Raw genomic sequence first — 25,348 nt, forward strand, 5'->3', positions numbered from 1 at the left:
AGGAGGGGGATACTACAAATTCCATAAAGTAGCTGCAGCAAGAAATAAATGTGTTGAAGGTGTTCACGTTGTCCTAATGAATGCTAGAGTGCACAAGTAATGCCTTAGCTCAGTGCCTCTCCGTGCTGCTAGCACAGGGGAGGAAGCAGTGAGACTTGAGAGCCTGCAGCTGATGGGGAAGAAAAGGGAAGTAACAGTGGAAAAAATTATTCCTTGGTATAGTTAAATCAAATTTGCAAAGACTGGCTTCCCTGCTGCTGCATGTACCTGGGGGTGTGTAGCAGGAGCAGGATGACTTATATCATAAGGTAGAGCTATCCCAAACTGGGCCTCAGACCAGGCCTTAGACCTGGGCCTGCTAGGCCTCAACGTTTAGCCTGCGTAGAACTAGATAAGTCAGTGGCGCAGTTAGAATTTCACTTAAAGTGTACACATGCTTTAGCTGAGATAGTTAGGATGGAAACACGGTTGCTGCCTTAAACTGTAATAGCATACATATTTGTCCACGCTCACTGCCAATAGAAATGCACCTGTTGCTGTAAACTATCTTTCCTGTATATAACCAGACATTTCAGGGAATAAACGGGAGAACGTGTGATATAACCATGTTGGCTGGACCCTCGCTTCTCTCGTCTCCGATCCCTACATGGTCCTAGTTTCAGGGGTGCAAGCACATGCTTGGCATCCTGCCTGCAACAATGAATTTGGGACCACCACTGTCCCAAGGGAATCGGCTCTGGTTCCCCAACATATGAGACTCAAAAGCAGTTCGTCAGTTCCTGGCTCCCAGGTCACATGCAGCAGTGAATGGACTAAAGGCAGAAGAGAATATATCTTTGGGTAGTGGGGACAGTCAGGATCCCTGCTTGAGAGTCTGCCATGACAACCGCTCCATAAAACACCTTCCAGCTTCTCTCCAAAGGGACAACCATCTAGAAAACCAGTGAGGTGATCTGACGGATGGAGCCCACAATCCATTCATCTTCTCTGTGCCTGTTTTTCTTTCATGTGTCCACGTTCTTCCCCTTAAATCTTATGCTGTTATTAATAAAAATGACACTTGGAAAACGGAAAGCAACATACAAGGTCCCTTGTCATGGAAACATCTTGCACCTAGAAATCCTAGAGCTGAATGTGAGGCATGTGATGGGTAACAGATTACCTCCTGCATTGCTGTGTGCTTTGTGCCAAGTGAGCTGCCCCAGACTCCATCAGCTCCCTGGAAACTGCAGATAACCAAGAACTTGGCAGTACAGGAATAGTCATTTTCCTTCCTACCACCCAGAAAATAATTCCTATTGAATCTTTGCTCTTTAAGTGCCACCAGCTGTTTGTGTTGGACAGGATGTAGGAAATGATAAATGGAAGCTGAAGACAGCAGCATTTGAATAGAGGGCAAATAAGGTCATTAACAGCAGCAGTGTGGACTGTGCCACCTTGGCATGCAAGCTGATCATCAAGTTGAGGCACCTGTGAGACAAGTTTCACTTACACTCAGGTTTAGGCTGGGATTTGTCTTTTTTGGCTCTGTTATTCCTTAAGCTTCCGAGCCCAAGGAGAAGGACACTGCATACTTCTGTCCTAGCAAAACCTGAGTTCAAGTGCAGGATGCACAAAGATGGAAGCTAGCCAGCACTGCAGCTGTATGAAAGAACAGACTTCTGTAGTTCCCTGAACTATTTTAAGAACAATGACAATTCCTCAGCCTGTTGGTTCAGTTTGAATAATCCACTGCCTAGCCTACATACAACCTTTGCTGTCTGGCTTAAAGGAGAGTCTGCATAAGATTGGATGTTTGCAGTAGGCACCATCAAATCCAAAATGTTACTGTGATATTCCAGTGAGAAATGAGAGCTCAAACAGACTGAGGTAAGTAATAGTCACATAACTATTCACTAGAAGCATTTCAGTAAAACAGAGTTTTGTTGTGCTAGTTTAAACTGTAATTGTGGCAGCTGGAAGTGAAGCCAAGCCTACAGACAGATTGTTCTGGATGCAAATTCACAGAACTCAGGGCAGAAGTGAGAAAACAAAAGTGAAGCTAGCAAGGAATGTAGACTATTAAAATATCACTGTTTTTCCTGTACTAGTGTTCAAAGAGACAAGGGCTCTGATTGCTTTCCAAGCCACAATGAGTACAGAAAGATATACAGTAATGGAGGGGTCATAGCCACCTCTGATTTGGTTTGATTCTCTTGCTCTGGCAGGACAACAAATCCAAGTCTCAGCTAAAAGGGGAACTGATTTTCTCAAATATTCTGAGACCTTCAAAATGTGACTTCTTAAATAGGCAATGCAGAAGAATCAGAGTCCTGTTTACTAACCAGCTTGATTGTGTTGTTACACCTGCCATCACAGTGCATTAGTGATCTCTCAAAGCAATTCAGCCTGGGTTGGCCCCCTCACCTTCCTGGCAAGGTGTATGTGTACTTTTTCCCTTTCTGCTTTGTTTCAATTTTGTAATGTGTTTTATAAGGCATGGGTTGCTTGTGTGAAAATTGTGAATAATTGTCAGCTGTTAGCTGATCAGGAGCCTTGTAAGTGGGCTGGGTTTGTAAGTAGACTATGGAATTTTGCACTTTGGAAGCAGCATGACAAGAAGGAATTTTAAATGGGACAGGCAGCACACTCGTGTTGTCACCCAACCTAAGGATGATACATCCATCTGCTGCAGAGTACTGTGGAAAAGCAGACTTTGAAAAAAATGCTTGGTTAAATCTACAGCTGGCATTTGGGAAGCTCCAGACTCAATGCAGCCAACAGCTGGGAAGGAAGCAGAAATACACCATGGCAGAAGTCCAGGACAGCAGGGGCTCACCAACTCAACATCCTGGATACTTTGGTATTTTATCTATTCCACACAGCTTAGTATTACTCTGCATGGGAAAACTGCTAATTCATCAGGCAACAAGAAGTGTCTCCAATTAGGAAAAGATACAATGAAACCTGTTACACCAGTCTTGACTGTTCACTCAGAAACTGCAGGTTTAAAAGTCACATAGCAAGCTAACTCTGGCTGCTTGTGTTCTCTTAATTCCACCCAAAAGCGTACTAGAAAAGAACTGAGCGACTGTTGCTACATTAGTGATTAATATTAGCTCCACTACATGAGGAATTACTGGGAGATATCCAGCACTAGTCTAGGCTATGCCTAGACTAGGGAATGGGAAGTCAAGAGTTCAAGTACATACATATCTTTCATAGCTGGCAGTCTTCAGGATAGTAAACTGCTTAGCTCTTAGCCAAAGCTCCAACTCCTTCAACAGCAGGTCAGGGAGCTGTGTTTCACATGGTAACTTGGGAAAATGTATTTTCCTGTGAACCTGTAAAACTCCAACTGTATTGTGCTGATGTGCATTATCTACACTGCAGTTCCAGGGTGGCAGCTGTCTGGTTCCGTAACACTCCACAGGGTAAGGAAAATGCAGCATGTGCAACTAACTTCCACAGCTTTAACCTTTATAAATGTGTCATGCACTTCACATGCATTTGTTTATGTACTCTGGGACAAACTATGTGTGGAAAAGCATTTAGAGCTTCAGCTTCTGGGGAGCTTCATACTGAGATCTAATTTGCTACTACTCCTCTGTTGTACAGTAACTGTACTGAAATACCTGGCCCGGGGAGGAGGGGTTTTAACCCGATTGATTGACATTGTTCTGATGACAAAATCAGTTCGCTTATAACTGTGGTGGTACTGACTGGTTTTAGCTAAGCCAGAAGCTGCAGAGCTGCTGTGCTGAACACTTGCACACCCCCAGCAGCTCCTAGCTGAGCACTGCTGCTGCACTGTGGGATGCACAGGCCTCTCAGCAGGCACGGGGGCCTGATACCCTGGTGCACATGGCACAAGATGCATATATCACACTACTATGTGAAAAGCAGCATCAGGAAACACATCAGTATTGAATCCCTCACTCCTTCCCTCTGCTCTCCATGTAGCTCTGCTCTGTGCTTGTTCTCCCTGCCAGCCATTATGCAGCTCAGAAGGTTGACCCTCTGCCCCCAACCACCCCACTGGGGTCAAGCACTGAATGTCTTTCCTCTATGGCTTTCCAACTTCCCTCCCCCAGCCTGCTGTTTAACATACAAACCAGATGTGTGTTTGGAGCTTTGCTGTCCATCTGACAGCACAACTGAGGTGGCTGATTGTTGCTCAAGTCAGAAATGTAACTACAGACAAGTCACCTATACAACATGCTCAAGTTTTTAGCTGCTGAAATGCCACAGATATATGCCAATGCAGAACTGCTGCGCTTCCTACTGGATTAGCATTAGCTTCATCCATAGTAAGTCTTTTGGAAGAACTACTTGACAAACAGGGAGGAAGCCAACAGCCAAAGCCTTGGCCCTCCCACAGGACCCAGATCTGATGTGCAGTTTTCTGACTTCAGATTAGCTTAGGGTCTTCAGAAATCTGCACAATGAAGTCCAAGTGATAATAAGGCCCTGAAGCATGTTTGAGTTGGAGAGAAGAAGGGAAGGATTAGTTCTCCACAGGCCAGAAGTAATGTGCAGCCCTGGCCAGTGACACTGAGAATAAGGCCAGAGCTGCAGTTCAGCCCCAGTGCTGGAACTGTTAACTCATTGGATCAGGACATGTGGAGCAGGAGTACATGTCCTGACACCTAATTTTAATAATAGCTTGTAAGTGTCAGTGGTAATGTCATCTCTTTAGAAGTGGGCCTGAAGATGATCCAGATGAGAGCATATTATGCCCTGTTAAAACAGCTAATCTGCATTAAACTTATGACAAGTCAAATCTTTTCAGTATTTCATAAACTGGCTGAATATTCATTTCTTGGCACTGTCCAAATGGTTTGGTCACAGATGACTACTCAAAGCCTAGTCCAAAGCTGGCATATACACCAGGGAAGTAACACAAGAATGGGGGAACAAATGTAACAACAAACCACCCCCTCTAAAAGCAACAAAATATTGCCTTCAGCCAAACCCCTCCCAATTAACATCAGCTATAATGATGCCAAATTCCAGCAAAATATGGGCTGGCTTTTGGTTCAGTACTTACTGGCCACTTTTGTACAGGATTGGTGCAGGACAGAGCAGAAAGTCAGATTCTACTGTTTTAGGCCTTTCATCTGGAAAAAAAAAATCACATGAGCTTACTGTGCTGTACAGCTTAGGTGAGGGGCTGCCATGTGAACATGCTGTGAAGTCCCTCCATTCCTATCCTCCTTACTGGTCTATTCGGGCTGAAACCAGCAGCAAGGCAGGCCCAAGGTAAGGAACATGGAGCCCCAGAGCTGGCTGTAAATGCCAGGTGAGTCCACATTACAGCACTTATTTGAGCTACTCCAGTCAGCTCATGCTCTTCGAGAGAACATTTCCTAGAATTAACACTGTCTTTGTGGAGAGTAGGAACACTACTAGTAGTTTCCTGGTAGTTGGAGGATGAAGGTTTCTTTCTAGTTGGCTCCATCCCTGTGTGTTGCATCACAGGACTGTTTTATTAGCTGTGACTCAAGTGTATTTTTCTCCAGTGTTTCTTCAGTTTTTGAGTCTGTGATTTGCACCCATCTTACACTTCCAAAGCACCTATCTGTGGGCCACATGAAGCCCTTATTTGTAGAGCTTTCTGTCCAGTAAAGCATTTCTGTTCTGCAGGTGTGAACAGGGGAGGATGGAGCTTTTTTCCACACATGTTTGGTAAGCTGGGGAAAATTTGGCTCCTGTGTGCAGAACCATCCACCTGAACTTCCCCACAGCAGGACTGATGATTTCTGTGCAAGGACTATTTCCTGACTGTGGGGTGAGAGCAGATAAGTGATCTGCCAAATCATCTTGGAGATGACTCTGTCCTGCATTTCAGGAACAGGCAGACAGACAAGCAGTTCAGGGGCAGCTGAAGGAGGAGCTGTTGGCATAAATGAGCTTTTCATATGTGCTATAATCTGCACTGACTGCTTGGCCTAGATTTGGGGCAAGTTGTGAGGTGGGGAAGAGGGATTAGCACATTGCCATATGTTTTTGTCTTAATGGTATGTTTCATAGATTATTTTTCTATCCCACAGCTCCATTTGGCAGGTTTCCTTTCTAGCATTTGGTAATGGTTCTTTATAAATGCAGAATGAAAAAGATGCCAAATGCATCCTTTAAAAGCAGAGGAACTGACACAGTAAGGGTGTGCTCAGAGGCTGGTCCCAAAGGGAGTCCAGACTCTCAGTGAAGGGAACTCCAACACTAGCAGATCCTCACCCGAGTGCCTCTGTTTGTGCCCTCACATACTGAGGGTTCTGCAGAGGGACTGCCGGTCTTCTGGAGAGGAAACTGCAATGACATGGGGATGATTGTCCTCCTCTTGGGACCATCTCCTTCCTCCTGCTACTGCTCCAAGCACCCTACCTATCTTCTTGTTCATCCTGGCTCCACTGGCCCCCTTTAGGCTTCCTCTGAAGCAGGCATTCAGAATCCAGCACAGAGCTGTGGAGAATGACCTTGTGTACTGAGGGAAGGACCACTTGAAATTTCCCTGTTTTCTTCCTGTACTACTCCCCAACCCCTCACTGTTGTCCATTGCTGAAGATGTGGACCGGGGTTGGGGGGGGGATGCAGAAGGCCCTGGCAAGACCCCATAGTGCAGATGGTGTTTTTATAATCAGTACATCACTGTGCCATTCCCTACCCTCATGTGCTTCAGCACACCCCTTTCTGAAGCCAAGAAAAAACAAGCAGCCCAGAGCTGTAGTTGGCAAGTCTCACATCAGATGGTAGCAAGTGTTTGTGGGCAATGGGAAGCAAAGGTGACAATTGTAATGGAAACTGAAAGGAAATTTATACAAGCGGAATTGACTTACACGGGCTGCCTGCATCCAGAACTACTGGGTTATCCTGTTATTCTGCCAAATTATTGTAGGTATTTAACAGGCAGGAGAGACTGGCCACCCATTCCATATATATGATATCCAGGGTAAGGAAGAAACTGCATTGGAAACACAAGTTCGATTGTGTAGGAATTTAAGACAGGCAAATACAGAAATCAGACAGTAGGCAGGGAAAAGAATCAGTCATAGTTTTTCCTTCAAGTTCCTTTTTGGTTGTTTTCCAGTCTGGCTGGCTTCTAAGGAATTCTGTTTAGAGCTAGAAGTTGGATGTACTTATCCTAGCCATCCACTTGAGTTTCTGGGTAGAAAAAGCAAACTCACATATAAACTAGAGGGAAGTATCTGTACAAGGTGTCATGGTCACCATCTGAAACAGAATTGCTTTGGGCTATGGCTGCAGTAAGCCCTGATGCTGTGCACATGGAGCTCATGGGCCATGACAAAATAGACCATTGTTCTGACCTGGCCTTTTTCTATGATGTTGCAAGAGCAGGACTGACGTGCCCCTGAAATTAACAGCATACCTAGCACACCACCCAGAACAGGCAGAGATCTTGCAAAAAACAAGGTTAGTGCCTCTGGGAATTGCAGTGAGATGTCTTGGCCAGGATTATCGTGCAGAAAGGGACCTCAGTCAGTATACTGCAGCGACAGGTTTGTTCATCAGCAAACACCTGCTTGCCCAAACATCAGGAGTCAAACAGTTCTCACCCATGCTAATGCCCACAGCCAGGGGGCTGCCAACACCACTCACAGCTAACACCGTCCAGTAGCAAAATTAAACCACTGAGCAGAGTGTGAAACAACTTTCCTCCCTTTACCAATCCTCAGAGCTTTTCTGTTCTCCACCTCTTTGGTATTTTTCTCTTTCACTTTTCATCAACTGAGGTAACGAAAAGCAAAATCAATCACTGCCTCAGGACCAAAAGGCAGACGATCGCAAATGCCCACACTTACAGATTGTCGTTCCGTTCAATTGATAGGTACAAGTCACGCTGTCAGTTCTCCCACCAAGGGTTAACCCGCTTCCTCTGAGAACAACTTGAAACTCCTCTGGAGGGAAAAGCAAACACACAAAATCACCAAACCTCAATGCACTACAGTAAGTTACACCAGGGCAATTTCATTTAGTCTGCAATAAACAAAGCACAACATAGTAATGCTTCCAACTTCGTGAGACCTTTTATCCTGAACCCTTGTACTGAATTCTCCTTATAAATGGGCAAAGTCAAAATTTGTTCCCAAATCTTTATTGAGACAGCCCTATGAAACTAGAAGTGGATTCAGGCTATCACCAGGATCTGGGGCTCAGATGCACAGTAAGACACAGTTTCTCAGTGAATGAGAAATGAGAAATCTGGAACTCAAAACAAGAAGACTCCCCAAACCCAGATCAAGCTCACTTAAAGAGCCAGATGAAGAAAACTTTTCTCCTTAGTACTATTTCTCTCCAAGTTGCCTGAGGGCCACACTATCTATGAGCTGTGCAGAGGAAGAGTGAAAAGAGGTTTTTTACCAGAAACATTGACTTCACCCAGAGCATCCATGTTTTCACAAAAATATCCAAGTAACATTTTGCAACTACCTTATTTTGACTGATCTCCAATTATGCGTGGATTATGAAGCTCAGAAAAAAGACAAGGCCTTAAAATTCTGTGCAACTCTTCCATTTCATTAATATATTGCTCTTGCTGCCCAGAAATGCAGTCATGTGCTTTGTTCTTACACTCCACAGATTTTGGGACAGATCTGAGACAAATGCAGAGCAGTCTCATGGGAGAGGGGCAGGTAAATGCTCTCCAGCTTCCACGTGCATTACCCAAGCTATGGAAGCAGGCTCTGGTGGTCAGCTCCTCTGAGGAGAACAAGAAGTCAGCAGAGAAATCCAATGTTTCTTTAACTTCTTGAGGACTTAAATTAGAAATGCTTTATTTTTGAGACATGCAGTTTTCCTTCGGATAAAATAGGGAAACCACAGTCCTATAATAATTGACTAGTATATTAAAATTATAAAACCTTACCTCCTACACAGACACTGGATGGCTCCAAATACAAAATCTCAGTGCACGATTGTTTCAAAACCTATTGCAAAAGGAGGAAGTAGTCACAAATATGTTTCATAGCTCTATTTCAATGAGCAATCTTAGTTTAAAACAAATGCTTTTCCCTAGAACACACATACAGCTACAGGTTTGGTTTGCTATGTCTGACTTTGTAGGACATTGCCTGGAGCATGCGCAGCTCCTGCACACCTGCACACCTGCACAGTCAAGTCTAGGAGTTCCTAAGGCTTGGATTAGTTTGTTAAACCCCAGACCAGCCTTTAAAATATAATGATGTCCAGATCCCTAATCTGATTTTCCATGAACCGCAATCCTAATGTATAAGACAAAAATTAATCACAAGGAACTTGATCCAAAACCTAATCCAGTCAAACACAGACTTCCAACAACGAAGCCTGGTCAAGGCAAGGCCCTATTATTTTGAGTGCTGGCACCTTGCCCTATGTAAAGAAGCACAGAAACAGTGGTGTTCTTGACTGCGCTGCCTGACATTGTACAGGGATCTCACTTTAGCTCTCCTTGTTCTAAGTGGTATTTTTTAGCAGGCGTCCATAAACATTCCACAGCATCAGTTCAGGTCCCTGTAATCACATTCACAGCACAGAGTCCTGTTACTGTCCCCTCTCTATCTCCATTTGCCAGGTCTGTGCCTGCTGCTAAGCTGTCCTGACTTCCTAGGAATGTCCCTCTTACTCATAACTGCTGCCTTCCTATTGTTAGGACTCTACATTCTATAATGTTTCCCAGTGGTTCATGTTGCTACATATCCAGGCTGAGCAGAAATAATCATGTAGTCACTGTTCTGACAAGAAGCACACCAAGCTCCAAGAATAGAGCATCCTGCCTCTCTCTCCACAAACTGTTGTGTGCAAATTAATTTTTTTAGTGCTTTAAAACCCACGTTAAATATTAAATAGTATTTTTAAAAATTGAGACCTCGCAGTCACATGCATTTGGATAAGACACAGCAACAGAGACCTTAGGAAGGAATGTAGCCCAGAGTTCAGTGCAAGCCAAGCAGTTTGTATTAGCTGAGGATCTCTCTTCCAAAAAAGGGCTTTAGCCTTTTGATTCCTATTGCAGTGTGGAGAGAAGTTTCCCACAGCTTGTTTGGGGGCTGGGGAGTATTTTGTATAGCATTTTATTCCTTTGCTGTAAAAGCATGTTCAGTTTTTTTCACTGAGGAGTCAGATAAACAGCTCAAGTTGAGACTTGAGGCCAGCTTATGTGAAGCACAAATCCAGCAGGTGGCACAAAATTCAGTAATTTTGTTTTTAGAGAGAGAACCTTCCAACCCCTGCCCCCTGCCCTGGCCCCATTTGCCCAGTGTCTGAGGAAGGGTCAGTGGTATGAACTGGAGGTTGGGGAGAGGGGAAGATAGTTGGGACAGGACCTGACTTCCCTTACAAAGCAGTAGTTCTCTTAATTTCATTACATCCCAGGGTGAATTTTCTAACTCTGTGCTTCCAAATGCAATATAAATCAGGAACAAACCTACCTGAATATTTTAACTACCTTTATATTTAAGAACAAACTGGGAGGGGCAGACAACCCCAACTAAGCTGAAATATGGTGTAGATAAAATGATCACAAATCATGAACGAAAGCAAATTTCAATACAGGGGTAAGGATACAATGCTTTCCTGCACAGAATCCATTTTTACACATGTCCTTGGCTAAAGCAGAAAATACCAGGTGTTAATACTGCTCCTAGAAAGATCTTCTTCAACAATAATTTTTCATAACATTTATTACTGCTGTTCTCTGCTTAACTTAAACAAGCTGTACTGTTTAGAGACCCTCTCTTTGCAAGGGTGGTGGCCTAATTCTAGCATTTTCCCTCAAACAAAGCTTATATTGGGGCGAAAAACCTCTGAAACTACTAAAATTTGTGTTTGTAAGTTTTTCAGATTCTTTTCTATCCTTCAAAAAACCTCTTGATAGTCCACACTTGAAAAAACAAAAAAAGGATAATGGTAGAGAAATCTACCTTGTCCCCAAAAACGCCTTCCTTTAACAATCAAGTTACCTTAAAAAGCAGATATCAAACCTAGTTGTCTTGGGTTGAAAAATGTAACTAAAAAAATGTGTATTCTATTTTCATCTGTTGAAACTGTTTGGAAGATAATGTTCTTTATCTCTTGTAACTCTAGCAGGGAGGAAGAGGGTGGATGCCTTCTGATAATAGACCATCTGGGGCAGTGTTTCTTTTATCGACTTTTCTCCCTCTGGGGGATACCTTCTGCAAATGGGCCATTAAAACTCACCAATGACATGACACATCACATCATCCCATTGTGAGATGCACCACCCAGTGGGGAGGAGCCAACCATTCCCAACCCAGATAAAATGGGGACACAGAACATCCTCTTTTCTGCGGGATTCTCAGAGGAAGACTGTGCTCATTTCACCACCACTCCAGGATCATCTCTACTCCAACAGAACCATATCTGTTACTCCAGGAGGACTTACTTGGACTGCTTCCAACATCCTGGCCAACAGGGTGCCAGGTAGTATTCCTGACTCCGTCAAGGTTCTCTAGGAATTTTGTTTGTTTGCTTGCTTGTTTTTGGGTGGGTTTTTTTTATTATTACTGCATTTGCATTTTTATTATTCCTAGTAAACAACTGTTATTCCTATTCCCATATTTTTGCCTGAAAGCTCCTAATTGCAAAACTGTAATAATTTGGAGGCCGGGGGTTTTGCATTCTCCACTCCAAGGGAGACTCCAATTTTCCCTGACAAATACCTGTCTTTCCAAACCTAGACACTATTCAGGTGGATTCAGATGGAGCCAATCAGAAGCACATAGATATAGTTCTTTGCTTAACCTCTACGTATGCTCTGGGTTCTCCTCAACACTCCCTCTAAGCAACATTGAAACACTGTTCAGAACTGAGTTTTCCCACAGTAAAACAAAAGCCATCATATTCTCTGCAGGGTCCAAGCCCACAAGCTGTCCTGAGCACCAGCCGTGTCTGGTTTGGCTTACAAGGATTCTGCCACCACCATAGAAAACTGAAAATATTTTCAATACAGCAATTACTGCACATGCTTTCATGTGTGGGGGAAATGAACATATTTGCACATCTTAGAAGAAAGTACAGAAACTTGACATGTTCCTTTATTCTCACTCATTCTTTTCTGTCTGTTTTAATCTCTTTTCCCCTTTTCATACAAGCTATTCTTTCCAGCCAGCACAGTGCAGTTCACTCCAGCACTCCAATACAAAGTTTATTTCCCCTGGGGAGAACTGATGTGAAGTCATCTTACCCATTTTCCCTATGATCTATGTGCATTATTTAACATGCCTTCATGTCCTTGTCCTTTAGAATTTAAAACTAACTTTAAATTATCCTGATAAGGAAACCTGGGCTGCAAAGTCAGCAAGATCAAAATGAACTCCACAAAAATCTATACAATGCTCCCTCTTTTCCAGTTCAGGGTAACCCAAGACACTGCAAATTCATTATTTTGAGACCTACTGCCCACTAGAAAAGTTGAAATAATTCTATAACACCATCCTTGGATAGGACAGTTAAGCACTCCGCTGACACAAAATAAATTCAAATAAGCCAAATTACCTTAGTTTAACAGCATACAAGCAGAGATTCTGAGAATTGATGTCATCCACTTTGTCTCCAGAGGTCCACACAAATATAGGACTCCGCTCCCAGGCTCACAAAGGCTTTTCTCTCGTTCCCTGACCACCTCCTCCTCACAGTGCTGCCTTGCCCAGAGAGAACCAATTCCCCACAAACCCAAGTGCAAAATAGAGCAGAAACCTGCCAGCCTTTGTCCTGCTGGCTTGCAGCTTCAGAAGTGGAGAGCTGTGGTAAGACTAGAGGATGTTCTTTGCCTTCTGAGGTGACCTGTGCAATGTGGGACTGGTTCCCGCTGGAACCAGAGCCTATCAAGGTAAAGTGACCACAGCTGTGAGCTTGTTAACAAGGTGTGGCTCCTGGAACAAGAGAAGGCAGTGGAGTTCTGTTCTTAGGTAGTCAATCTCTTGGACTGTAAGAAAATAAGACATGGAATCCAGGCTCCAAACATCCACTTGTTCAACAACACCACAATAGACTGCTAAGGAAATGATTCTGTAGCTTCTCCACGTGCAGGACTTGTTACCTTGCTGCCACGCTGCAGCAGCAGCAGCAACCAAGCATCTTAGATTTTAAATCCTGGTGATTTTAGGACCAGTTCTTAGAGCAGCCAGGACAAGAAACAGTGGTATGAATGCAGCTTGTGCTCTGTGCTGACTCTGCTGCCAGACACTGTTCTGCAGGAATGGCTGGATGCAGGGCAGCCTCCCACCTCTTCAGTGAAATCCCTTCTTATGGCTTTTGAGTGGACCCTGTGCAGTTTCTATAGTATCTCTCAGTAAAGCAAGTTAGTCATTTCAGAACACTTCCAAAGGCAGAAATTACCAGAAGAGAGGTATCCAAGATACCCAGGGGCACTTGTAAGCCAACTCACCCTTGATACAAACTTGCTGACACACCTTTCTTTGCTGAAAGGGTCACTTGTCAATCACCTGCTGGGCTGCCCAGCTCCTCTGGGAATACCACAGCCATTCCAGCTGGGGTTGTGGAGTTTTAAACCACCTGTCTCCAGGCTATTTCAGTGGTGTACAAGTAAGCACACATTTACATCTTCTTAAAACAGTTGTAGGAAGTTAATTTAATCAGCTCCATTTATTCATTACCAAAAGCTTTACCAGTCTTTCTATATAGTCCCACTTTTAACCTAGTGTGTTTTTCCCAGACCAATCTGATTGTTAACAAGTACTTAAAATCCATTTCCATCCTCATGGCTTTCTAGGCACTTCCTACTAGAAGGTTCTTGAAGGCTCACACAAACTTCAGTTCACCATTTCTAAAGCAGTGGATTCCCATTTTTGTGATTACTAACACACTTCCTCCCACTAGAGCTGTTCAAGAAAAACTGCCTTGAAACTGCCTGTTTCTGATCTGCAGGTGTCTGAATTGACCAGACACTTGGGTTTTGTCATCAGCCCTGAAAGGGTAGATGTCCCTGCAGCATGCTGCACAAAGGCAGCCAACTAACAGGCTGACGTCAAGCTGCCCACTGCTCATGGTCTTTGCAAACTCCACCTCTGTTTATCAATTTTGCCTTGTCAGATATCTTTCCCCTGCTTTATGCAATGTTTCTTCTTGTGGAAAAGAGCTTTGTAGATCTTCCAGGATCTCTTTAACCTGTCACAGACTGGGCCTGGCCTGGACTGGACTCTTTTTTCACCCCTGCTGCTGCCTCTTACAAGTTCTCACTATTTAAGAGTGAAGCAGGATGGCTTCTGCTATTTTTTGAGTATTTAGCCTGCCATACCCTAAGCACATGCTGTGGAACAAAGCTGTACCAGGTGGCACACTGTTACACAAACAACAGCTTTCCCTTCCAGGACTCTAATGAAGGTTGTGTTCTGTGAAATTGTGAGAACAATGCACTAGTAACAAGCCATGAGCAGCCCAACCGTACAGAGACAATTAACAAAATACGCTAAGTGTCACTTTATCTCACAACCTCATTCAGTTTCGCTTAGCCCCGTATGCAGTTCAAAAGTTTTTGGCAGCAGGCAGCAACATAAATCATAACTTGCATGGCATCTGTTCCTGCCCAAAACCGTACCCTGCGTACAGGGTTTGGGTAGGTCATCATCACAGCTGGATTCTTCACTGAATCACCGTAATGATTTCAATTCTTGAAAATGCTCTATGGCTGTGTAAAGCATTTGCTTCCTGGGACAGAAGTCAGAATAACCAGGAACTGCTAGAAGGAGACAGCTGCTGACATGTTTTGGTCAGACTTAGCATGCTAATGACTCTGAACAACTAAGGATTTCTAGGGACACCAGTGGCCCTTCCGTCCTATGGATCCATTCAAACTGCACCTCTGTTTACATCAGTGCTCACTGGAAGCTGACCCCAAATCAGGCTGCTGTGATTTTTGGGGAAAGGTAGCATGAGTCTCTGAACAATATGTATATGTCCTGTAACAGAACAAATGCATCCAACTTGCTATTTCCAGAACCACTTTTTAAAGAAAAGAAAATGTTCATCTTTAAAAGCTCATCTTTGTTCTACTGCCGTATAGCAAGGTCTGTGCAAAACCCACTGACAGCACAACAGGATTGCTTCCACACTTTGTGTGTGCACAGATAATGTTCCTGCAGTTTCATCTCCTGGAGCGCAGTACATGGACACACTGCCAGCCAGACTGTGCCCAGTAAGTGTGCACAAGCCAGAGATGGCAGCACAGCCCTGAGAGCTCCCTTGACGGCAGCCTCAGAGCTGCAGGCAGTAGTAGCTTTTCTGTGGAGACTCCTTTTCTTTCCTCTCTCTCAAACATGGGGTCTGTAATTTTCTCTAGGAACACTACAAGCAGAACAGCTGGTGAACAAAATTGTAACCTCAAGGGAAACAGAGCTAGAAAGTAAACACTATTGATGGTGTGACATGCCATGAGGACGTGCTTTCCTCGTGTACTGTGCCAAGCTCCTCCCTCAGGTAACCACAAAACCAGCCTCATCAAGAGCTGCATCCTCTCATCAGGATACGTATTTCAAGACACAGTAGTAAGCACACTCATGTACTTGTCACTGCAACACATGGATTGTCCGTGTGATAAGTTTATGGCAAGTGTGGGGCAGTAATGTAAGGTGATGTCTGAGGAGCCTGATAACACAAAAAGTGTTCAAATTTACCTTGAGGATTCTGTGCCTCAGCTGGATCTGTGCATGCAGGCAAAACCTTAACAACTGCCAGCTGTAGGCCTTTTCTTGATGAGGAATTGCCTGCACCTTTGGGGTCCTGGTTTGGCTGCTCAGAAATGCCACTGGATGTGGGGGGCAGCTATTTAAATGGTAGGCAACAGCAGGGCTCCTGCATACACAAGTGGAGTAGGGCATGCAAATGGGAGTCCAGAAGCCCAGATCAGAGCTGTGGAAAGCTGTCCCAGCCTACAGAACACTACTCTTGAGCAAGGCCATTCTCTGGTGAGTAATGCCTTCTGGAGCCCCATCCCAGCTCGGGGCTATGGAACTCCTCAGAGGAATGGATGATGAAGGCAGCGTTGTGCTGGTGCTGGGTTAGCTCTGTCCAGCTGAGCTCACCCAGGTGGTTGGTTTAGTTCCTAAAACTATTCTGCTTCTTTCCTTCCAATTGGCTGAATCAGGACTGGGCTTACTCCATGTCTCCATGTGGGTTTGTTTTCCTATGAGTCACCTAGAAGTATTACTGGCAGCTTTCTTCCCTTTTTTTAACTCCAAATTTTTTCTTTCCTACTGTTAAGACAGTAAAAAGGAAAGAGAAGTAAAGCAAGTGTTTAAATTGGTTTGCTGGACTCATTGGTTTTGTTCTAAAGAATGAAATGCTGACTGTCCATTGAGCGGGATTTTTTGAGCTGACTTACGGCATGTGACTATTTTGGCGTGTAAAGTCAGCATGTGTAAAATCAGGGTGATGAAGAATTTAAGGTGTATGTAGGCTGGCACTATTACAGGTTTCTCATTCATGAGCTGTTTTATGTAAATAGGACTTGTGCCCCATAATAGTGTGGCGGAATTAGGTTTTAACCGAAAAAGATCTGGAGTACGTTACAAGAGGAAATAAATCTAAGTAGAGCTCTTGATTTCTGTGATTACACTCAAGAAACCTTAATCAGACTTCACAGCCCAGCTTAGGCTCTGGACAGGCCAGCCTATCCCTATAGCAATTAATGTTTGAACTCCCTGAAATTAACTGTTTTCAAAGTGAAGCCTTTCGTTCTTTCAAGTGTTGGCTTCACATCACATGCCTCTGCTGTGTTCAAGCAAGCTCTGTCATTTATTTCCCCAGTGCCGATCTGTGCAGAAAGGCACAAGGCAGCACAACTACCTCACACTAGATGGAAGGCAATCAATTCAGGGTGACTTGGAATGAAACGCATGCTTTTCAAGGAAACACAATTTTGGTGCTTCTCTCCCACAAAGTCAGAGTGGGAACTGCAGCAGTTAATATCTAATGGGTCCTACCTTTCTCTGCTGCCAAACATCTGTGCTCATGACTACATCTTGCTGCCAAGCCTGGCCTGCTCCTTGACTCTACTAAGCAGTGCTGTGAACAAAGAGCGAGGGAAAGGGAAAGGCTGCTACCCTGTCCCCTATCTAAATGAAAAAAAAAATCCCTGAGACATATGGTCTTGCATAAAATCACCACCCAAGAGAAGCCTGGCACAGCATTAGGTTAGTGAGAATATTCTAATTACACCAAGGCTGAGCAGCACCTAATTGGCAGCCACTGAGGAAAGCAAATGGACATGACAAAACTGCAGGTCATGAGATGTGTATTCTAACAGCATCGGAACCTTTACCCCCAAATTACTAAAAACAACACTAAAACCATTGCTTACCAAGTAATGTAACTAGGAATCAAGACAAACTGTTACTTTCCATAACACAGGAAAAACGTTGTTTGGACTATTTATTTTTTTTTCTAATTAGTAAGAAAAACCTGGCTCCAAGAAACTTCTCAATAAGGAGTCACTGGATTTCATTTGGATCTCTATGACTGCTTCCTTTGGAGCCAGTTGTACAAGCATCCCTTATGTAAGAGAGCTGCCAGCCATGCAGTGCTGGCTGACAAGTCCCATCCCAATCACAGGGCACAGGCACATTCACTCTAACTGGAGTCGTGTCAGTGCTGGTGCTGGCTTATCAAGCTCACTGTACTCCAGGAGAACATTATATGGTTTGTAATATGTCAGAGAATGTCAAATTGAGGGCTGCACGGCAGTGAAGGGTAGAGCAGAAAGCATTCTATTCCAGGCCATTGATTCCTTTTAACAATTACATGCAGTAATTCCCAAAACTATCTCCTCAGTCTCAATCACATGGAAAACATAGCACAGCGTTAGTTAGTTCTGAACCTTGCACCCAGTGCAGCTTGAAGATTAGACCATCCAAGGGGATTAAATAAGATGACTGATTTAATCAGAATAATTATTTTAATGATAACTTGGTGCATTTCTCCTCCCCCCACCTCCTTAAAGGTCTAATAGTTTGCTTCCTGGATTCTCAGTGCATAAACCAAGCATATTTTCTTCCTACAGGAAATGATCCAATTAAGTTGACGTATAATTGACAATGAACCGTTTAAGCTGATTTTAGCCTTGAAAAATCTTAACTGTGTCCATTCAGCTGGCTGACCCTCTTTCATCTGTGGTGGAGGGACAGCATGTAGGGAGGGAGTAGCCGGAGCACACTGCCCAAGGAAGTGCAGGGAGGAAGCCTAGCTTGAGGGAGCTGCACAGACTGGACAGCAGTAGTGATTACTTGAAAATCTTGTAGTCCCTGATTGCCACTCAGTACCCAAGTTGCAACTTGGCCCCAGAGACAGCAGGGTTCAGACAGCAGAGCTTGGTTAGCAGTCACATTAGAGACATGGAAGCAGCATTCTCTGGTGTCTAACACTAGAGCACCACTGTGGCGTGGGGAAGTTTCCCACCCTTCCTTAACACAAATTCTGTTGCCTTACAGCAGGTACCAGTGAGACATGCTGTTGGACCCATGAGTTTGGTAATTCACCCTCTCCCAGTGCCAAAGTCATGTCAGCCTGAGCAAGTGCTGCTGACAGCACAGCTGGAAAAGAAGGCATCAGATTCATGGAAAGAGACTGGAGCACATCTTTGGGAAGCCAATGCAGTACATTTCATAAACAAAAAGGCTAAAATTGTTCCTCACACAAATATCTCTTGCCCACTTCAACAAAACTGGCTACCTCTCACTAGACTTTGGTTTTGTCACCACTTGGGCACCAACTGGCTGTCCAATATGGTTTTAGGGCTTCCCTCCCTGCTGACTTTGTGTTAGTACAGCAAACAGGGACAGGTCTGCTCATCGCCAAGTCTCGTCAGCAGCCTATGGGGACCCTCTCCCCTCTCTGTGCTGAGCACCAGGGCACAGGCATGGTGACAAGTGAGTATCATCACGCTTCAGATGAGAGGTGACTCCGTGAGGTACTAGCAGTGCTGAGCGTGCCACTGCCAAGCATGGTTCGTGCAGCAGCACCCTGCGGGCTCTGCTGCACTGGCTGTCACCAAGCCATCTAACTCCAAAGCAGCAATGCACTGCCATGCACAGTGAGTGACACAGGAACCATCCAGCTGACAAGGAAACCCCCAGGATATTTGATAGATACCCTTCACTGGTGTCCAAATGGATCAGAATGCCAGAGGGATTTTGCTGACTGTTCTTTGCAACAGGAGAAGACTTCCCACCATCACCCACAGAGTTTTACTAGAGAGAATTTATACTTTTACAGCAAAGATTTTATATTTTTATAGCACTCCCTGTTTATAACACTTTAGCCAGGGTCTGACACTGGGTGAATCAAGGGTTTTTTTGGGAACCTGTGTGCATTTAATTCTCTGTTTGGCCTCACTGGTCCCAGGTGCACTCCTTGGATGGGTCTAAGTCAATTCATGTCAGTCTGGGAGCTTGCAGACTGCAAACCCTGTGGTCTCCTCTTCCCTGGTCACCCCTTCACCAGGAGGCAGATCCTCAAGTATCCAAATTGCAACTTTTCTTGGACAAACTGACACCTTTATGCTGAAGTGTAGGGTTCTTCCCCAAGAGGCTCAGCCAATTTGGAAAGAATTTTGCTTCCATTTACAATGCTCTGGGTGGTGCAACTACTCAGTTTACATGACTTGATCTGGGATTTTTGTCCATTATGTTTAGCAATGGGTTTCCTATGTAAAATGAACAAAAAAACCCCCTGAGCACCTGTAAAATGAACAAGTAGAAGGAGATGTTACCAATTCTATTTCTAATCCTTTCCAGGTAGAATTTTTAAGAAATTTTATAACACTGAAAGATAACACTAGGCTGACCCTTTTTTGAACTGACTACTTCCTCTAAAGTTCTGCATGTATCAGTTCCTGTAGTCTTATCTGGTAAGTTTTTGCGGTGTTTCCTAAGAAAAAATGTATTTTAACTTTCTGTTTTAAGTGCTGTCAACTTACTTCAGCATAAAAATGTATTTGTCTATTTAGAGCTGTCATACCCTCCAATAATGTTACTTGAGTTCCCTTAATGTAACTTTTCAAAGTACAGGCCTTGTCCAATTCTGCCTGAAGAGACAACCAGACAACTTTCACTCACAAATCAGCAAGACTTGAGTTTAATTAAGGGTTTCATTTTCTTATCTAGTACTGATCTGCTGCATGGTGACAGAAGCTGTGCCCTCCCAAAGCCTTCACCCTGTCCTCGCTTGCTCACAAGGCTACACTCTGTGTAATAATCAGCCAAACCCCATCAGTAACTGTTCCTGAGAGTGCAGTAACTTGCCTTCAGCATTTTGCTTTTAAGCTCTAGAGTTTTGCTCAGATTTATTCACCCTGACAATGCTGTTTAGCTATGAACTTGTAAGCTACCTACGAGCAATGCTGGCAGAGCAGGAAACTTCACAAAGCAGCTCCCTCTTCATAGGTCTGCACAGACTTTTAGAATTGATAGTGGATGTTATTCAGCAGAAACATAACGGCATGGAGGTGTTTCAACCCTTCTCACTTCCCTAGGATTTTATCAGAACTAATGTCAAAACATAGTGCAAGCTCTCTGGCATCTAAGCCAACGTTACTCTAAATGTTCGTCTCAACTGTCTTGAATGGTAATCTCTGGTCACAATTAAACAGACAATGTGTATCTGTCCAGAGAAAATAAATTGGAACAGTTGCTTATACTGAAAGCAACTGCAGGTAATACATACAGTCTGTACTAAAACTCATCACTTTTTTTTTTAACACTAACAAATGTAGACTAACTGCTCAGCTCTGCTCTCCTGAATACAGTACAAATATAACAGGATAGCAGCCAAATAGTCTCAAACCTGGAGAGATCAATGTAGCAAAGACTCCTGCATCACCTGCTCAGCAGTTCTGGGTTGTAGTTTTGCTCAGGGGTTTTAATTGCTGGGTTGCTACCATTTCTGAAGACTATGTTTTTTCTGAACAGAAATTGTTCAACGTTTATGCAGAGTTTCACAACTGCACCTTTGACTGTACTTTGAGCAATACTGCTGCATGTTTGTCACCTATCTCCTTTTCATCTGGTTCGAAATTAGCTTTCCCCTTTAGATCAGTGTCTCTGAGTCTGTATTCTCTCACTAACTTGCAAACTGAAATGAATTTATAATAGCAACTAAAAAGGAAAACTGACTATTTCATGGTCAATTAGATATACTTATCACTGCTATAATGTTATGAGAAAGAATTGACACAATCACTCCAAACCCCTGCAAAGAAAACTGAGTATTAACTACAACATACCAAAATATCCTACTAATACCACCACCACACATGCACTACAAAAAAATCCCCCCCATACACAAAATCCAAATCCACCAGAAACCCTACTATGGATACTTTCATCCATGCTCTGTGGTAACACCTGAGTATTGACGCGTCCAGTGTCTGGGCTGTAAATAAACCCTTTACCAGCTCAGGAGCTCAGTCTGCAGAATCAGGCCTTGCATGTAAGCTGTAGAATAGTGTACATCAGCTTGCTTTTCCTGTCACTGCTAAGCTCTTACCTGGCATATCTTATCTGGCACATCTTATCATAACACCATCTGGCATATCTTATCAGAAAAGCTTCCCTCTCTGCTACACAGTAATGAAGGTGCTTTAAAGTTCCTGGGAGGTAATAAACACAGCAGGCTGGCACTGCTACTAGCTAGAGACCACCCAAAACCACTGAGAATGCAGCTAATGCCCTTACGGCTTATGCTAACCTTCTGTGCGTTTGAATGACTGACTTCCAGTTGAGCTGCTCAGAAATGTCAAGCTACTGTACTTCTGCTGCCTCCTCAAAGGACCAGAGGAGTGCGTAGACCTGACCTCTCAGAAGGTGCCCATCTGCAGGTCAGTGACCCTTGCTGGAGGGGAAACACTGAACAGGAATGTCTTTCCTCCTCTATCCCTGACATACTTATTTCCACAACAGAATCCTTGGAAATGTAACATCATCAGCTGGGGTTAAACATTCACCTCTTCTAAAAAAGCCTAGCACTGGAACTTGGAACATTTGCACCGGCAGCATAGCTGAATCCTCTAAGTCCTTCAAATGGCACTGAATGAGATTTTAAATAGTAAACATTTTAGGCAGTACCACATGGGCTGCACTGTCTTTTCAGGAGAATAAATGCCAGTGCATCAAAAGATTGATTACCTTTCTTAGCTCAGGGATGATTCCAGAACTACATTTATTTTAAGTAACAAGGAAAGTAAGTTTTATTGCATTACAACATTCACAAAACCCACACTGCTCAAGGGAAGTGATAAAGTCATGACTGTGTAGTATCCTGTAAGTGAGTAGTATCCTTTTGTTATTTAAAAAAAGAAAAGGGAAATGAATGATAGTGGGCTTTCTCTCAGAAAAAGGATTTCATTATTGCTTTTGACTTCTGCCAGTAAGCCTGTTTGCACTGTGCTGCCCACATGCAGCAGCACTGTTAGCCTTGCATAAAAGACAGCCTTCAGTCTAAAATGAGACAAATTTTGTGATAACTACAGGTATCTTAACACACAGCTGCAACAGTGTCAAGCCACTGATCACAACTTAAATGCTTCTCTTTGATCCCTTCCTGCAAACCACAGTAATCAGCTGAATGGCCTCATCTCACCAACCGGAGTTTCTCATGCCATGCTAAAAACTGGAACTGTTACCACTTATTGAGATAACAACTGGTTGAAGTCATGGATTTAAAATGCTTCTCTCTCTATGTAAAGATTTGGATAATTCCTAAATTGCGCTTATTCCCCAGGTTTTAAACAGTTGTTCTCAAGTCTCCCAGAGTAACTGTCTCCATTTTTTCCAGACTAAACCCAAGGCAGTCATTTATCAGAGCATCCCACAAACTTCCCACATGAACTCCCCTCTCCTTCTGAGGAGTCCTCAAATTCTACATGAGGTCTGAGCATGAATAACTGCAGGAGGTGCAAGCAGTGCTGATTTACAGAACTGCATCTCTAAGGTAACGGGGAGGGAACTTTATCGCCTGCAATTCCTGCCTTAGGAACCAGTTCTGCCTAGAAGAGGAAGTGGGACTGGAGAGTATGCTCTAATCTAGAGGAAATGTAAAACTTATTGCCTGGTACTCACAGAATTGATTATCCCCTTAAGTGCTTGGAATCCTCCAGTGACAGGGAAAACTTGCTCTTTCACGTCAGCAATTCTTTCAAGCTTTGGAGAGAAAATGCATGCAAACACATAAATCATCTGGCAAACTAAATTCCACACACTGCTTTACACCCTTAAAATTTAAATGGATGTCTAAAAGCAACCCTCATCAACACTGCGATGAGAAGGAAGGAGAGTAGGGCCTTCTCACAGCTGAGAGTTTTCTGAACTGGAGGACTTCCCACACCTGACTGCAGCAAACAAAATGGTGGTCATCATGATTGTCATCATGGCAAGCATCTCACAGAAGAAACCATTCTGGGCCTGTATCTTGGCACTGATTTTGTACCTCTGTCCAGAATTACGTTCCCTGTTTGCTCTGCCTTTCACTAAAAACTCTTTCTCTGTATCTTCTGCAGGAAGGAGCCTTTCATGTACCTCTCCATTGAAGGCACTTTGACTGAACAGGAGTAGCTACAGCCATCACTGGGACACAGCACATCTGGAACAGCTTTTCAATGAAGGACATGAATCCTTTGTTCTTTTCCTTATCCCAGAACTATTACATATACACTGCTTCAATCTTGTCTATGGCTCCTCTGTTATGATGATCAGTACCTTGACCTGGTTGCCATTTCCAACGAGAGGGACTTGCCTGCATCCTCTCGTTGGCAGCTCCCAGCTAACACAGGGATTTCCAACAGGTCTCTTTGGCAAGTGAGCACAACACCCACACACTCTATTTATGTCTAAGTACACATCTGAGTGTGTTTCCTGAGACAGAGAAGACATTACACTGCCTAATGTAAGTAAAATTAAATTTCTGTACTACTTAACATTAACTCTGTAAAACTTGGGGTTGAGGTACTGCCTAATACTCTAAAATAGTAAAGTTCTTATTCTTACCTGTTCTTGTTCAAAATCCTGGACACCAACACAGTAAACTCTTGCTCCCAGCTCTCTGGATTTCCTTGCCTGTGGCATCACAGAACGGAGAAATAAGCATTTATTTTTATTCAACAGGAAGCATCCAAACTCTGCAGAGCATGACATGTATTGCCAGCTCATGCTCACCTCTTTCTCTGCATACAAGGGAATCTGACCATCCAGCTTGCCATCAGTCAGTGCAATGATGATACTAGAGAACCGTGAGGCTCCTTGCTTTGCAATTTGCACATTGGCCTGAAAACAACAAAATAAATTATTCACCTTAAAACTACACCCAAATTTTTAATCCTGACGCATCTTCTAAGCATAACATCTGAAATATTAATATAACATCTGAAATAATAGCCTTGTCCTCAAATGTCTCTCTCACGACAGTCCTCTACCTCCCTTGAACTCACTACGAGCAAGGAAACCCCTCATCAGTCCTTTCCAGCCACCACTGAGCCCATCTCCAAAGCACTTGGATCACTGACCCATCAGCTGTTGCCAACACACAGTTCTTCCAGGTCAGATCTCTTCAAATCCACCATTAGGATTTCCTTTGCTACCCCCCAGATTTCATACCTATGAACGCAGTCCATAGGTTCCAAGATATAAAAGAATGGCTTAAAACTTTTTTTTTAATAGAAACAAAATTCCCTTTGCCCAGTTTTTCAGTGCACAGATCCTGGTTACAAACATGGCTCTGCAGTCACAGGGAAAGGACTGATTTGTCTGTAATAGTGAAAGCTTAGATCCTCACCTTCAGGGCCAGGGCTTTCATCAAAACTGCATTATTTGAACAAAGAAAAATATAAGCAGCTGGAAACTCCATAATTAAGACAGTCCAAAATGAAGAGCATTTGTCTCGCGAACACTGCTCTGTGTGGTAAACTCTCCCCAAGGACAGCACTCTGGAAGGCACTGCAAGTTCTGCAGCTCTACCAAACCGCATGTGACTATTTACCATGTCATTGGGATGCTGGGTGAGCTCTGAGATCCACAACACAGACCCGTGCTCTGTGAGAAGGAGAAGGTCAGAGAAATTCCATATGGCAAATTGCTGTGATGGCTAATCATCTTCTGCATGGGATTTGCAGAGTGTCTGGGCAACCCTGGGATCACTCAGGCAACCAGAAAGACTTGAACATAATAGTGAGGTGTACAATCAATCTTGTTATGTTACAGGTTGTTACCCAAAGGGTGAGAACAGAGGATGTGTTGATTGAAAAAAGAAGAGTAAAACCCACCTGTTTTAGTCCTTCATGTATGTATGTCTCACCTGCTGGTATCACCTCCTCCAGATCCTTTAAACCTTTCTTGATTTTCTCTCTGTGAAC

The 25,348-nt window shown here is 43.6% G+C and overlaps 1 protein-coding gene and 1 long non-coding RNA gene across 2 annotated transcripts in view; one reads left to right on the forward strand and one right to left on the reverse strand.

Moving 5' to 3' along the window:
* ANTXR2 (ANTXR cell adhesion molecule 2) overlaps window positions 1-25,348 on the reverse strand; it is a 79,525-nt gene that overhangs the window by 45,201 nt on the left and 8,976 nt on the right. The window contains exons 4-10 of the mRNA XM_063415019.1: window positions 25,259-25,340; window positions 24,156-24,263; window positions 23,988-24,056; window positions 23,064-23,144; window positions 8,864-8,924; window positions 7,800-7,895; window positions 5,030-5,099 (exon numbers count right to left, since the gene is read on the reverse strand). Coding sequence (XP_063271089.1) covers window positions 5,030-5,099; window positions 7,800-7,895; window positions 8,864-8,924; window positions 23,064-23,144; window positions 23,988-24,056; window positions 24,156-24,263; window positions 25,259-25,340 — 567 coding nt within the window. The remainder of the gene's footprint in view (window positions 1-5,029; window positions 5,100-7,799; window positions 7,896-8,863; window positions 8,925-23,063; window positions 23,145-23,987; window positions 24,057-24,155; window positions 24,264-25,258; window positions 25,341-25,348) is intronic.
* LOC134559817 (uncharacterized) lies at window positions 11,283-25,325 on the forward strand. The gene is made up of 4 exons (XR_010082592.1): window positions 11,283-11,415; window positions 22,780-22,935; window positions 23,501-23,886; window positions 25,197-25,325. It is a non-coding gene; the product is annotated as an uncharacterized LOC134559817 (long non-coding RNA).

Source organism: Prinia subflava, chromosome 18 (assembly GCF_021018805.1).
Source record: "Prinia subflava isolate CZ2003 ecotype Zambia chromosome 18, Cam_Psub_1.2, whole genome shotgun sequence".
Classification (NCBI taxonomy): domain Eukaryota; kingdom Metazoa; phylum Chordata; class Aves; order Passeriformes; family Cisticolidae; genus Prinia; species Prinia subflava.